The 14,099-nt window shown below is 43.1% G+C and overlaps 1 protein-coding gene across 2 annotated transcripts in view; it reads right to left on the reverse strand.

The window, feature by feature from the left end:
- sass6 (SAS-6 centriolar assembly protein) overlaps positions 1-4,488 on the reverse strand; it is a 50,046-nt gene extending 45,558 nt beyond the window's left edge. Inside the window, exon 1 of one of the 2 annotated variants that reach the window (XM_055632897.1) lies at positions 4,260-4,488. In XM_055632897.1, coding sequence (XP_055488872.1) covers positions 4,260-4,324 — 65 coding nt within the window. In that variant the 5' untranslated portion in view covers positions 4,325-4,488. The remainder of the gene's footprint in view (positions 1-4,259) is intronic. The other variant, XM_055632898.1, reaches the window with a different exon arrangement.
- Between the last annotated feature and the right edge of the window lie 9,611 nt (positions 4,489-14,099).

Here is a 14,099-nt window from a genome sequence, read left to right on the forward strand (position 1 = left end):
GGAGGACACGAGGACAGCCCAGCAGCAACTCAATAGACCCGGGCCCGACCCCGACTACGGACGAGCACGATCTCGCTCACTCACCAAAGCATAAAGCAATAAAAACAATAAAATAATCTTAGCTTTTAACAAAGGAACAATAAATACAACAATTTCATAGTTTGAAAGCAGTATTTTCCTACCTAGAAGAATCAAAGCTGGTTCACTGCTCACTGCTTTCCAGCAAGGTTTTGCATAATGACTTTTGACCTGGGCATGCGCAGTCGGAATACCGAACTTGCTTATTAACCTAAAAAGCCACATGTCTTTGGGATGTGGGAAGAAACTGTGAATGTGCAAATTCCACAGACAGCACCCAAATGAGGATCAAACCTGCCTCCGGTACTGAGAAGCAAGGTCTCAGCTTGCTGCACCACTGTACTATCCTAATTTGTGATTGGAGTAATAAAGTAACAGTGGTACAAAATCTGCATGATGTCATTGATTAGTGAAGCAAGCAGACTTCCTCTTACTTCTATTTCTCTAGTTTTTATGAAAATTGATCCGACCAATAAACACATTAAATAACATAAATAGATATGTGAAAATCTCACTGCAACATTACGAGAATTTGAATTCCCATTCATACGAAAACCTGGAAATATAAACTGGCATCAGTAAAATGTCCTCTAAGATTTCAAACTATCACTGGTGAACGTGTTGATTTTTAATGTTCTTTGGAAAGGAAACTCTTAATACACAATTGTCAAATTACATAGAAACATAGAAATTAGGTGCAGTAGTAGGCCATTCGGCCCTTCGAGCCTGCACCGCCATTCAATATGATCATGGCTGATCATCCAACTCAGTATCCCGTACCTGCCTTCTCTCCATACCTTCGGATCCCCTTAGCCACAAGGGCCACATCTAACTCCCTCTTAAATATAGCCAATGAACTGGCATCGACTACCCTCTGTGGCAGAGAGTTCCAGAGATTCACCACTCTGTGTGTGAAAAAAGTTCTTCTCATCTCGGTTTTAAAGGATTTGCCCCTTATCCTTAAGCTGTGACCCCTTGTCCTGGACTTCCCCAACATCGGGAGCAATCTTCCTAGCCTGTCCAACCCCTTAAGAATTTTGTAAGTTTCTATAAGATTCCCTCTCAATCTCCTAAATTCTAGAGAGTATAAACCAAGTCTATCCAGTCTTTCTTCATAAGACAGTCCTGACATCCCAGGACTCGGTCTGGTGAACCTTCTCTGCACTCCCTCTATGGCAATAATGTCCTTCCTCAGATTTGGAGACCAAAACTGGACGCAATACTCCAGGTGTGGTCTTACCAAGACCCTGTACAACTGCAGTAGAACCTCCCTGCTCCTATACTCAAATCCTTTTGCTATGAAAGCTAACATACCATTCGCTTTCTTCACTGCCTGCTGCACCTGCATGCCTACTTTCAATGACTGGTGTACCATGACACCCAGGTCTCGCTGCATCTCCCCTTTTCCTAGTCGGATACCATTTAGATAATAATCTGGTTTCCTGTTTTTGCCACCAAAATGGATAACCTCACATTTATCCACATTATACTACATCTGCCAGCCACATTATACTGCATCTGCCAGCCACATTATATTGTATCTGTCAATAGATTTGTATCTATTGACAGATACAAATCAAATTAACAAACTTCCATTTGGATAGCTACTTACAGAAAATATCACAAAGACTTTTACAATTAATGTTTACTTTGTTTAACTATTGTAATTTTTAGGTAGTAAGAACACAGCAACAAACATATAAATCAAGGAAACAACCAGTTTTTGGCAGTAGGATAGAAAATGTTGGAAATACTCAGCAGGTCAATCTGAATCCGTAGAGAGAATACAGTCATCTGGTCTGCTGCTCCACATGTTTTGCCTGTTTTGCTAAGTATTTCCATAAATCTCTGTTATTTCAGATTTTCAGCATTTTCATTTTGACCAGGCTTTTAAAACGTTTGATAGTAGATGATTTTTTTTTAATTCAGAGGAAGTAGGGAACAGAGATGTGTGCTGTGCGCGTGCACACATGTGCAAGCATCTCGAACTGAAACTGCATGACCAGCTCAATTCATCCAGCACAGTTTTTAAGTTGAATCTATGCTATGTAACCCCTTTCTAATTCCACCTCAATCTTCACTCATAATGGCAATATTATTCAAAGCAGTATTAATCTATCAAAAGTTAATTTCTGATTTGTTGGCACTTTAATATTCCAGTGTCATACTTCAGTCCAACAAATGTTTAGCTGATGAGAAAATCCAACCATAATGTAAGAAATAGGACAAGATGCCCAACAGGCCCTCAAGCCTGCCTCAATATTCAGTAAAATCATGGCTATTTTTCTAACTCCATTTTCCTCCGCTATCTCCATAAATCTCAAATTTTTCAGCTCTTGAAATCCATTGATCTGTTTTAAATTAAAGCAATAACTGAGTCTTTACCAAGTAAAGCCCTTCCTGTTCTTGGGCCTTTCATCCAAGAATAAACCTTTAATGAAAAATGTTTCAATGAGAACTCCTCCCATTCGTCCATAGAATATAATCCCAGTCTCCTCGATCTCTAGAACCTGCCATCTCTGGGATAAGTCTAGTGAATTTTTACTGCGCTCTCAAAGAAAGTAAGTTAAGGATATCAAAACAGCACACAATACTCCAGGTGCAGTCTAACCAAGGTCCTGTGTAATTGCAATTAGACTTCCTTACACCTGCACTACAATATAGTAATATTAAACAACACAAAACAGCATACCATGCTGTACAGCTGTCAGAGGTTTTCTACGTCAGGCCACAAAAAACTCAATAAAATGACAATGCAATTTATATTGAAAGGCAAAAATAAATAAATCACAAAAAACACATATGTAAGGCACTTAGGAACCACAATGTTAAGGCAAATGAAAACAAATCTTAAGTTAATCATTATTAGAACACAGGAAATGTGACAAATAATTTGTGTTCAGCAACCTCCTATTGAAAAAAAAATCAACGTAGTCATTACAACATAAAAGCAAAAACTGCAGATCCTGGTTTACCAAGAAAAGGTACAAAATGCAGGAGTAACTCAGCAGGTCAGTTCAGTTTAGTTTATTGTCACGTGTACCGAGGTTCAGTGAAAAACTTTTGTTCAGGTTCAGGTCAGGCAGCATCCCTGGAGGATGGATGCGTGACGGGTCAGGATCCACATGGATACGTGACGGGTCAGGATCCGTCTTCTAGGGGGGTGGGATTCCCCACTCTTCAAGTGACATGGGACCACAACATGTATTTTAGCCAGTGACACAATTCCAACACTACACCAGAGTTTTAATCTTGATGTTTGTACTGAAATCACCGGAGTGGAGATAAAACATGTAGTTGACACAGAAACACGGCCCACAGATCACTGACACGACTGATTTTTCGTACTAAGTACTCTGCCGTTAACAAAGGGCGGTGGCGCAACAAAGTCCTTTCACTGAACTCTCAGGCAGCCTAACTAAAGCTTCCCCCTCACAAAAAATACCAAAAGTGTCTTGTTTCTATTCAGCGATTTGTTGATAGCCAGCACCCTTAAGTACACACGGATTCTACGGCCCATGCCATTATCGAGCACATCTTCACATTTAAGGGAAAACATTCTGTAGAGTCCACATCAAGTAAACAATGCCACTGGGGTTAATGGGGGCAGGACTTGTGCAGAGTATTGTAGCGGGTGCTTCGTGGATAAAGGAGTAAAAGCTTTATCAGCACTGAGTGGGTGGAGAGGGGGATTAGAGAAGGTGCAGAGGGGGAAGAAGGTGCAGATGGTGGACAGAGAGGGTGCAGATGGGAGGGCAGAGGGGGAAGGATAGGGAGGGCAGAGGGGGAAGGATAGGGAGGGCAGAGGGGGGAGGATAGGGAGGGCAGAGGGGGAAGGATAGGGAGGGCAGAGGGGGAAGGATAGGGAGGGAATAGATCTAAAGGAGGTCAGGGTCTAGAGGGTAAGAGGAGGCTGGGGAGAAGGGAAATAGATGACGTTGGGGAGATGGGGTGGGGGATGATGGGGGGTAGGGGGGGATGAGGGGGATGAGGATGAGGATGGGGGGGGGGGGGGGGGGGGGGGGGGGGTAGCCGCGGGTGGACAGGCAGGGGGAGGGAGCCCCGGTCTTGCCCTGCACATACATGCAGCCCGCCATCCCTCCATCCCTCGCTCGCCACCATAGTGAGTGAGTGAGTGAGTTGGCGAAGTTGGCGGAGTCGGGCCGCCGGCCGCTCCTCACCTGTCTTCACAGTCCTTGCACTTGACGAGGACGGCGGCGCTCTGACAGAACAGCTCCTCGGCCATCGTGCGCTGGGGTCCCGGCTCCTGCCTTCCTTCACCTCATGGTCGCGGCTCCCTCCACACAGGCCGCTCCCGCCCCGTTGCCCGGGGTAACCGGTTCCCGGCCGCTTTCCCGCTCTCCCGTGCGGACAAGAAGAGCCGCGCCGACAGCTCGCTGCTTCCCCCTCTGGGCCCGGAGGACTCGCGGCGCAGTCGCCAGCAAAGATCACGGAGGAAGGAGCTGCAGATGATGGTTTACACTGAAGAGAGACACAAAATGCTGGAGTAACTCAGCGGGACAGGCAGCATCTCTGGAGAGAAGGAATAGGTGACGTTTCGGGTCGAGACCCTTCTCTGGACTGAAGAAGATCGCCGAGCTACTCCAGCATTTGTGTCTATCTTCAGTCGACAATCCGGTTGCTAAACATTTTAACTCCCCCTCCCATTCCCACACTGACCTTTCTGGCCTGGGACACCTCCACTGTTAGAGGGAGGCCCAACACACATTGGAGGAACAGCACCTCGTATTTCGTTTGGGCAGATTACAACCCAGCGGTATGAATATTGTCCATCTTCGGTATGAATATTCACTTCTCAGTTTAGTTCATTGTCAGATTGTACAGAGGTGGGTAACCCTTGCTTTACCTCTCTCTTCCCCTCCCTCCCCCCATCCCTGTTCTCCGACGAGCTCCACTGTCCTGATTAAATATTACTGATTGTATGCCTCTTTGTCACCTTCCCCTCAGCTAACGATTTTGATTAATTTAATTTAACATCATGTTTGGCACAGATTTTGCTGATTTTCAAATTTTGCTTGATTTTCATCCCCTTTGATATCTCGTTTTCACACCTTACCATTCCATATATCTAAGGTAGACAAAAATGCTGGAGAAACTCAGCGGGTGAGGCAGCATCTATGGAGCGAAGGAATAGGCAACGCTTCGGGTTGAGACCCTTCTTCAGACTGATCAGTCTGAATCAGACCCAAAAGTATAGTGTGTAATCAAATACCTTTGACATACAACAGCATTACCATCACTTAGTTTTCCCACCACCAGTATCCTGGGGGAATCATTTTTGACCCGATAATCATCTTGCTCGGCTACATAAATATCGTGGCTGAAGTGTTTGATTAATTGTGCATATTTCACCATATTATTCAGTGAGCTTCAATTGTCTTAGCCACTGAATTCCTCCAGCACACAACACTCACTGACCATCCAGAATAATGAAGTACTTGGAAGGTACACAAAAATGCTGGAGAAACTCAGCGGGTGCAGCAGCATCAATGGAGCGAAGGAAATGGGCAACGTTTCGGGCCAAATCCCTTCTTCAGTCTGAAGAAGGGTTTCGGCCCGAAACGTTGCCTATTTCCTTCGCTCCATAGATGCTGCTGCGCCCACTGATTTTCTCCAGCATTTTTGTGTACCTTTGATTTTCCAGCATCTGCAGTTCCTTCTTAAAAAATTAAGTACTTGTGCAGCTTTCTGACTATCTGATCCTGTAATCCTAAAACAATCTCCAAGATTAATCAACAGGTAACTATCAGGTATAATCCTCTCCTCTTTCTTGGGTGGTCAAGTAACATTTTCAATCCTCCAGCTCTCGAACATCAGTCCGATCTGGAAGGAGGATTGAAAGATAATGTCCAGATATACTGCAATTCTATTCTGACTTCCCTCAACAATCTCAGATGTATACCACCTGAACCCTAATATGATATTTTGAGAAAGACTTGTTTATCTATAGAATATAGAACAGGACAGGACAGGGTTTTCGACACACAACATCTGTGCCAAACATGATGCTAAATTAAATTAATCTCCACTGCCTGCATGTAATCCATATCCCTCCATTCCCAGCATATCCATGTGTCTGTCTAAAAGCCTCTTAAATTGCACTACTGTATCTGCTTCAACCATCACCCCTGGTGTGTTCCAGGCACTCAGCACATTCCATGTAAAAAAAAAATTACCCTACACATCGGTAAATTTTCCCCTACTGACCTTAACACAATGTCCTCTTCTTTGCCATTTCCATCCTGGGAAAAAGGTTCACCCCATATCTATGTCTCATATTTTATATATACTTCTATCTGGTCGCCCCTCAATCCCTGACACCAAAGAAAACAATCCAAGTTTGTCCAAGCCTTCCTTGTAGATAATACACACCAAACCAGGCAGCATCCTATTAACCCATTTCCATACTTTATCAACTTCTAAATCCCATACATTTTCTTTCATTTCTATACTGTCATTAGCATTCATACTCTTCATGGAGATACCTGTACGAAATATTCCATTTTGTTTCATTCTTTCATTGAAAACTCAGCTGTCTATACAGGCGACCCCTCCCGTTACGGTTGTTATGATTACAGACATTTGTCCTTTCAGAATTCACAAATTGCTACCCAAAGATAAAGCTGTGCAGAATTAAATTTGCTCTCATATAATTGTGTAAAAACACACTAAAATTATTTCAAGTTCAAGTTCAAGTGAGTTTATTGTCATGTGTCCCTGTATAGAACAATGAAATTCTTGCTTTGCTTAAGCACACAGAAAATAGTAGGCATTTACTACAAAACAGATAAATGTGTCCATATACCATAATATAAATATATACACACATGAATAAATAAACATAAAGTGCAAATAGCAGAAAGTGGTTATTAATAGTCAGAGTTTTGTCCTAGCCAGGTTTAATAGCCTGATGGCTGTGGGGAAGTAGCTATTCCTGAACCTGGTTGTTGCAGTCTTCAGGCTCCTGTACCTTCTACCTGAAGGTAGCAGGGAGATGAGTGTGTGGCCAGGATGGTGTGGGTCTTTGATGATACTGCCAGCATTTTTGAGGCAGCGACTGCGATAAATCCCCCCGATGGAAGGAAGGTCAGAGCCGATGATGAACTGGGCAGTGTTTACTACTTTTTGTAGTCTTTTCCTCTCCAGGGCGCTCAAATTGCCGAACCAAGCCACGATGCAACCGGTCAGCGTGCTCTCTACTGTGCACCTGTAGAAGTTAGAGAGAGTCTTCCTTGACAAACCGACTCTCCGTAATCTTCTCAGGAAGTAGAGGCGCTGATGAGATTTTTGGTTAGTGTTCTCGGACCAGGAAAGATCTTCAGAGATCTATTTTTCCATGTGTTTCCTGACACATGCACAGATGATGCGAGTTTGCATTGCGGAAAATCACAATGTGGCCAAATCCCCACAAGGCAGGGGTGGACTGTCTAAAGTTGCACCGTTCCATTCATCATTTCTGTGCTTGTTGATCTGAGCTGGTTTCTGATTAAGCATCATCTTTTGAAATTATTGTTCTTGTTTTTGCGCCCTCCATCATTTCACTTTCCTGCTCTATTATCTCCTCCTGCACAAACACTCTTATTTATCTCCCTGATGTGAATGACTTCAGATGACATGCCTATCGCTGTCACATAAGAGTTTGAAGGCTCTAGAAAATAAATTTCTCTTGAAACAGCCAAGGTTTAAACCCCTACATAAATAATTGCAACTTTGTTACAAACTAACGTAAATAATTGATGATCCATTTAAATAACGCAACTGTGGTCCTTCCTGCTGGTAAACACAAGGTTTCATATGCATTTTAATGCGGTGTCTTAACATGATTTACGCAGTTCCATTTGATAGGGCTGGCTGCTATTAAACATTACCTGCATATGCTACCTACTGTCTGCAAATTTACAGGCTTAGAATTTGCTCCACGCCTTTTTTTTGGCATTAAAACAGCAATGTGGCTCCTTATAATGCTGTTTGTAAAAGGTCCATGAAGATCATGATCTTCAGTTGCAAGTTGGACAGAGCATTGCTGGTTTCCCTGTGTAACACAGCACTGCAATTCATATTGTCATTGTTGTGGAGTAAAGAGAAACACATTGATCTGAGTAATCTTTTATCGTCAGGGGAAAGAGAACCTGGGCACATTATAGAAATAGTCCACATATTTTCCCCAATGGCACCAAACCACAATTTATGTATACATGTTTAGAGAGAAGACACTTACAATTTTATCGAAGTACATTGGATTTCATTATCACACCAGAGCTAATCTGGATGACACATCAGTCTCCCAAAGTGATCAACATGTGTATTAGACCGAAGATAGTCCCAAAAAGCTGGAGTAACTCAGTGGGACAGGTAGCATCTCTGGAGAGCAGGAATGAGTTACGTTTCAGGTCGAGACCACAGGTTCAGGTCTTCAGACCACTGCCTCCAGATAATGTCTGGGAACCATGCACTGTTTTTCCTTTGATCTAGCTGGTGATCTTGAGTGCTATTCATAGTCATGGAGCCAAAGAGTCATAGAGTGATACAGTGTGGAAACAGGCCCTTCAGCCCAACTCGCCCACACCGGCCATCAGTCCCAACCACCCTGGTCCCACTTGCCTGCGCTTGGTCCATGACCCTCCAAACCTGTCCTATCCATGTACCTGTCCAACTGTTTCTTAAACTATGGGATATCTCCTCTGGCAGCTTGTTCCATACACGCACCACCCTCTGTGTGAAAACGTTATTCCTCAGATTCCTATTAAATCTTTTCCCCTTCACCTTGAACCTATGTCTTCTGGTCCTCGATTCTCCTACCCTGGGTAAAATACTCTGTGCATCTACCTGATCTATTCCTCTCATGATTTTATATACCTCTATAAGATCTCTCTTCATCCTCCTACGCTCCATGAAATAGAGACCCAGCCTACTTAACCTCTCCCAATAGCTCACACCCTCTAGTCCTGGCAACATCCTCGTAAATATTTTCGGAACCCTTTCAAGCTATGGAAATCTGTGGAATGCAGCCTTGTAAACTTGGTGGAGACAACTTCATCATCTCCTCACACATCTTGGTGGAAGACAATTTTATTTACCTCCGAAGATAGACGCAAAAGGCTGGAGCAACTCAGTGGGTCAGGCAGCATCCCTGGAGAAAAGGAATAGGTGACATTTCAACCCAGGACCCTTATTTATCTCCTGCAGATAGGTTCTGATAACGTCACACCTTGTAGTATGCCTGCCAACCTGGAGACAGTGAAAATAGCTTAACCACATGTGCTGCTGGCTTTGATTGTAATGTCCCTTTGCAGGTTTCAGCTCAGTATTCCCCAATAAGTGTCGAATGTTCACACAGTTTTTAGTATGTAGCTAGTATGCAGCAGCTGTAAACTTCCCAACCAGCTCTTCTAGTTACAGGGAATGTTGCTGCCAAATGAATGGGCATTGAAATGATGGATAGAGGCAAGGGGGAGATGGTAGGGGGAGGTGAGGTGGGGGTGAAAGATGCCTTCAAAAGATTAGAGGTGACTTAAACAGGCTGGCAAAGACCAGTGTCCAAAGCAGACATATGAGATTGGGTGATAGAGATCTGTCAGGCTACTGCCTGAAGCTCCTGGTATTAGGTTTCTTGGAGGTCATTAAAGGACATACTGTAAGTGCAATCTACAAATGCCTATATTTTGGGGAAACCTGCAACACAAGTAAATGTTTTTATCGTGACTCAAGTTATGGGCATTCTACAAATTAATAATTTTACATTTTAGCTCATTTAAATATAAAGAACAAATCCATACGTAAAACAGATTACAGAGCAGACTGCGGCTGAAAGAAGAGTAGGCAAAGTTTGTTTTCTCCATGTGTAGCAAAATCTGCAGTGTGACAAAGGTCATCTTTACCAGCAGGCTGGTGAGGAATTCATCTTTACACTCATCTCCTCGGACAAAGCAGACGCACCTATAAGGTTGCATTAAAAGTCATATAAAGTCAGGCAAGGATCACAGTGAGCACTAAATTACAGTTTGAATTTTGGAACTTTAAGTAATACATTTTCAGGGATCAGTAAAACCTGGTGGCACTCTTAGTAAAAAAAGCACAGTTGTTTTTCAAATCAGTAAGGTTAAAATCTCACTAGGTAGACAAAAGTGCTGGAGAAACTCAGCGGGTGCAGCAGCATCTATGGAGCAAAGGAAATAGGCAATGTTTCGGGCCAAAACCCTTCTTCAAACACTTAAAATCTCACTGTATGTTGCACTATTAGAAACATAGAAATAGAAAATAGGTGCAGGAGTAGGCCATTCGGCCCTTCGAGCCTGCACCGCCATTCAATATGATCATGGCTGATCATCCAACTCAGTATCCTGTACCTGCCTTCTCTCCATACCCCCTGATCCCTTTAGCCACAAGGGCCACATCTAACTCCCACTTAAATATAGCCAATGAACTAGCCTCAACTGCATTCTGTGGCAGAGAATTCCAGAGATTCACCACTCTCTGTGTAAAAAATGTTTTTCTCATCTCAGCCCTAAAAGATTTCCCCTTTATCCTTAAACTATGACCCCTTGTTCTGGACTTCCCCAACATCGGGAACAATCTTCCTGCATCTAGCCTGTCCAACCTCTTAAGAATTTTGTACGTTTCTATAAGATCCCCCCTCAATCTTCTAAATTCTAGCGAGTACAAGCCGAGTCTATCCAGTATTTCTTCATATGAAAGTCCTGACATCCCAGGAATCAGTCTGGTGAACCTTCTCTGTACTCCCTCTATGGCAAGAATGTCTTTCCTCAGATCAGGAGATCAAAATTGTACGCAATACTCCAGGTGTGGTCTCACCAAGACCATGTACAACTGCAGTAGAACCTCCCTGCTCCTATACTCAAATCCTTTTGCTATGCATGCTAACATACCATTCGCTTTCTTTACTGCCTTCTGCAACTGCATGCCTACTTTCAATGTCTGGTGTACCATGACACCCAGGTCTCGTTACATCTCCTCTTTTCCTAATCGGCCACCATTCAGACAATACTTTGACTTTTCATTTAGTTGACTTATCATACTTTCTTGACTTTTCATTTAGTTTAGTTTCAAAATGTGTAAGTAATGTAGAAGTGAAAATCGTGTCAAACAATAAATTATTTTTTTCTATACATGAAGACACTGAGATATGTGCTTGAAATTGTTCTAATATGGATTTGATCAGTTTTCAACAGTGTGAAGTGGGGCTGCATAGATTAATTATCTAATACATGCTTCTGTGCTATATAATACAGCAAATAATGTGAGAATTACCGAAAATATGTACAACTAATTAACAGTTGAAAATGCTACACTTGTCGCTTTACCTTCCCCCTTAACTCAATTCAAGGACCCAAGCAGTCTTTCTAGGTATGGCAGAGGTTCACCTGCACCTCCTCCAACCTCATCTATTGCATCTAGGTGTCACGTGCTCTACATCGGTGAGACCAAGCGTAGGCTTGGCGATCGCTTCGCCCAACACTTCCGCTCGGTTCGCAATAACCAATCTGATCTCCCGGTGGCTCAGCACTTCAACTCCCCCTCCCATTCCGAATCCGCATTTCTATCCTGGGCCTCCTCCATGGCCAGAGTGAGGTCCACTGTAAATTGGAGGAGCAGCACCTCATATTTTGCTTGGGCAGTTTACACCCCAGCGGTATGAACATTGACTTCTCCAATTTCATGTAGTCCCAGCTTTCTCTTCCCTTTCCCAGCTCTCCCTCAGTCCACTGTCTCCGCCTCTTCCTTTCTTTTTCCCACCCCCCCCGAAAAACAATTAATAGTGGAGAACAATTTGTTTTTACACTGTATTAATTCCCATCTCAAAAATAACTTAAAGGACAAAAATAAATTGAACTCAGAATTTCAACAATCTTTTATCTAATCAAATGCAGCATCCATTTTACATCAATCAAAATCGCTCAAATAGCAGTGAGTAACAAGTGATTATCGTTTGTGATGGCAATGGCTGAAGGAGAGTACAGTTGCGTACAGTTTTGGTCTCCTAATCTGAGGAAAGACATTCTTGCCATAGAGGGTACAGAGAAGGTTCACCAGACTGATTCCTGGGATGGCAGGACTTTCATATGAAGAAAGAATGGATAGACTCGGCTTGTACTCGCTAGATTTTAGAAGATTGCGTGGGGTACTTATAGAAACTTACAAAATTCTTAAGGGGTTGGACAGGCTAGATGCAGGAAGATTATTCCCGATGTTGGGGAAGTCCAGAACTAGGGGTCACAGTTTAAGGATTAGAGGGAAGTCTTTTAGGACCGAGATTGGAAGATCATTTTTTACACAGAGAGTGATGAATCTGTGGAATTCTCTGCCACAGAAGGTAGCTGCGGCCAGTTCATTGGCTATATTTAAGAGGGAGTTAGATGTGGCCCTTGTGGCTAAAGGGATCAAGTGATAAAGAGATAAGGCAGGTACGGGATACTGAGTTGGATGATCAGCCATGATCATACTGAATGGCGGTGCAGGCTCGAAGGGCCGAATGGCCTACTCCTGCACCTATTTTCTATGTTTCTATGTTTCTATGAGACATCCTGTACAGAACCCTAGGGGGTTCTTTCCTGTGCAATGGAGCTTTCATGTCTAAAGAAAAGGCAGAGGCAGTATGACTTGGTATCTCTTACAAAGGTCAACACATCTGGCAATGAGAGGTATGCCAAAGTACTTAATGGAAGGGTGTTATATTTAACAATAACGTTTAGAATATTATGTTAAATTTAGAGTATTGTGTACAGTTCTGAGCACCATGTTATAGGAAAGATGTTTTCAAGCTGGAAAGGCTACAGAGAAGATTTACGAGGATGTTCCCAGGACTAGAGGGTGTGAGCTATAGGGAGAAGTTGTGTAGGTTGGGACTCCATTCCTTGGAGTGCAGGAGGATGATGGGTGATCTTATAGAGGTGTATAAAACCATGAGAGAAAGAGGACGGGTATATGCACAGTCTCTTGCCCAGAGTAGGTGAATCGAGGACCGGAGGGCATAGGTTTAAGGTGAATGGGAAACGATTTGATAGGAATCTGAGGGGTAACTGTTTCACACAAAGAGTAGGTGTATTGAACAAGCTGCCAGAGGAGGTAGTCAGGCTGGGACCATCCCAACATTTAAGAAACAGTTAGACAGGTAAATGGATAGGACAGGTTTGGAGGAATATAGACCAAATGCAGGTAGATGGTACTAATGTAGCAAGGACATGTTGGCTGGTGTGGGTAAGTTGGGCCACAGGGCTTGTTTCCACGCTATGTCACTCTATGACTCAAAGAAGAATGTTTATTTGTTATGTGCACTGGATTTGAGCCGGAACAATTATATTCGTATTTGCTGCAGCTTTGCAAGTACCTTTGATGTAACAATAACAAAAATAAATACACAATACATTATCATTTACTCTAAGTACCCAGGCTGTGATAGAACATAATTCAAAATACGTAGAGCAATCATAGTTGTGCAAAGTTGGAAATGGCTGAGGTAGGCTTGTGGATGGTTCAAAAGCCAGATGGTTTGTGGGAAGAACCTCTTGAACCTGGAGGTAACAGTTCACATGCTCATGTACATTCTCCCTGATGGTAACAATGAGAAGAGAATGTTGCCAGGGGTAGTGTAAGTCTTTGATAATATTAGCTGCCTTCGTGAGGCAGAACTTACTATAGATCTCTTTGATGGTGGGGAGATCAGTATGAATCTTGGACTGGGCAATGTCCACCACTTTCTGCAGCCTCCTTCGTTCTTGAGGTACTGAACCAGGAGGTGATGCAACCAGTCAGTCTGCTCTCCAATATAGACATGTAGAGGTTCGATACAGTTTTTCAATGACATGCCAAATCTATGAGGTTGTAGAGGCATTGGTGAGCTTTCTATGTGAGTACTGAGAGGTTTTGAGAACACGGTCAAGTTCACCATCAGGCCAGATGCTTTCCGATGCCAACATCACAAGATTCTTCTGATGTCGGCCTTGGAGAATGAGATCATAGAGTCTCCGGGGACTGTAGGTGTT

This window comes from Leucoraja erinacea, chromosome 3 (assembly GCF_028641065.1).
Source record: "Leucoraja erinacea ecotype New England chromosome 3, Leri_hhj_1, whole genome shotgun sequence".
Classification (NCBI taxonomy): Eukaryota; Metazoa; Chordata; class Chondrichthyes; order Rajiformes; family Rajidae; genus Leucoraja; species Leucoraja erinaceus.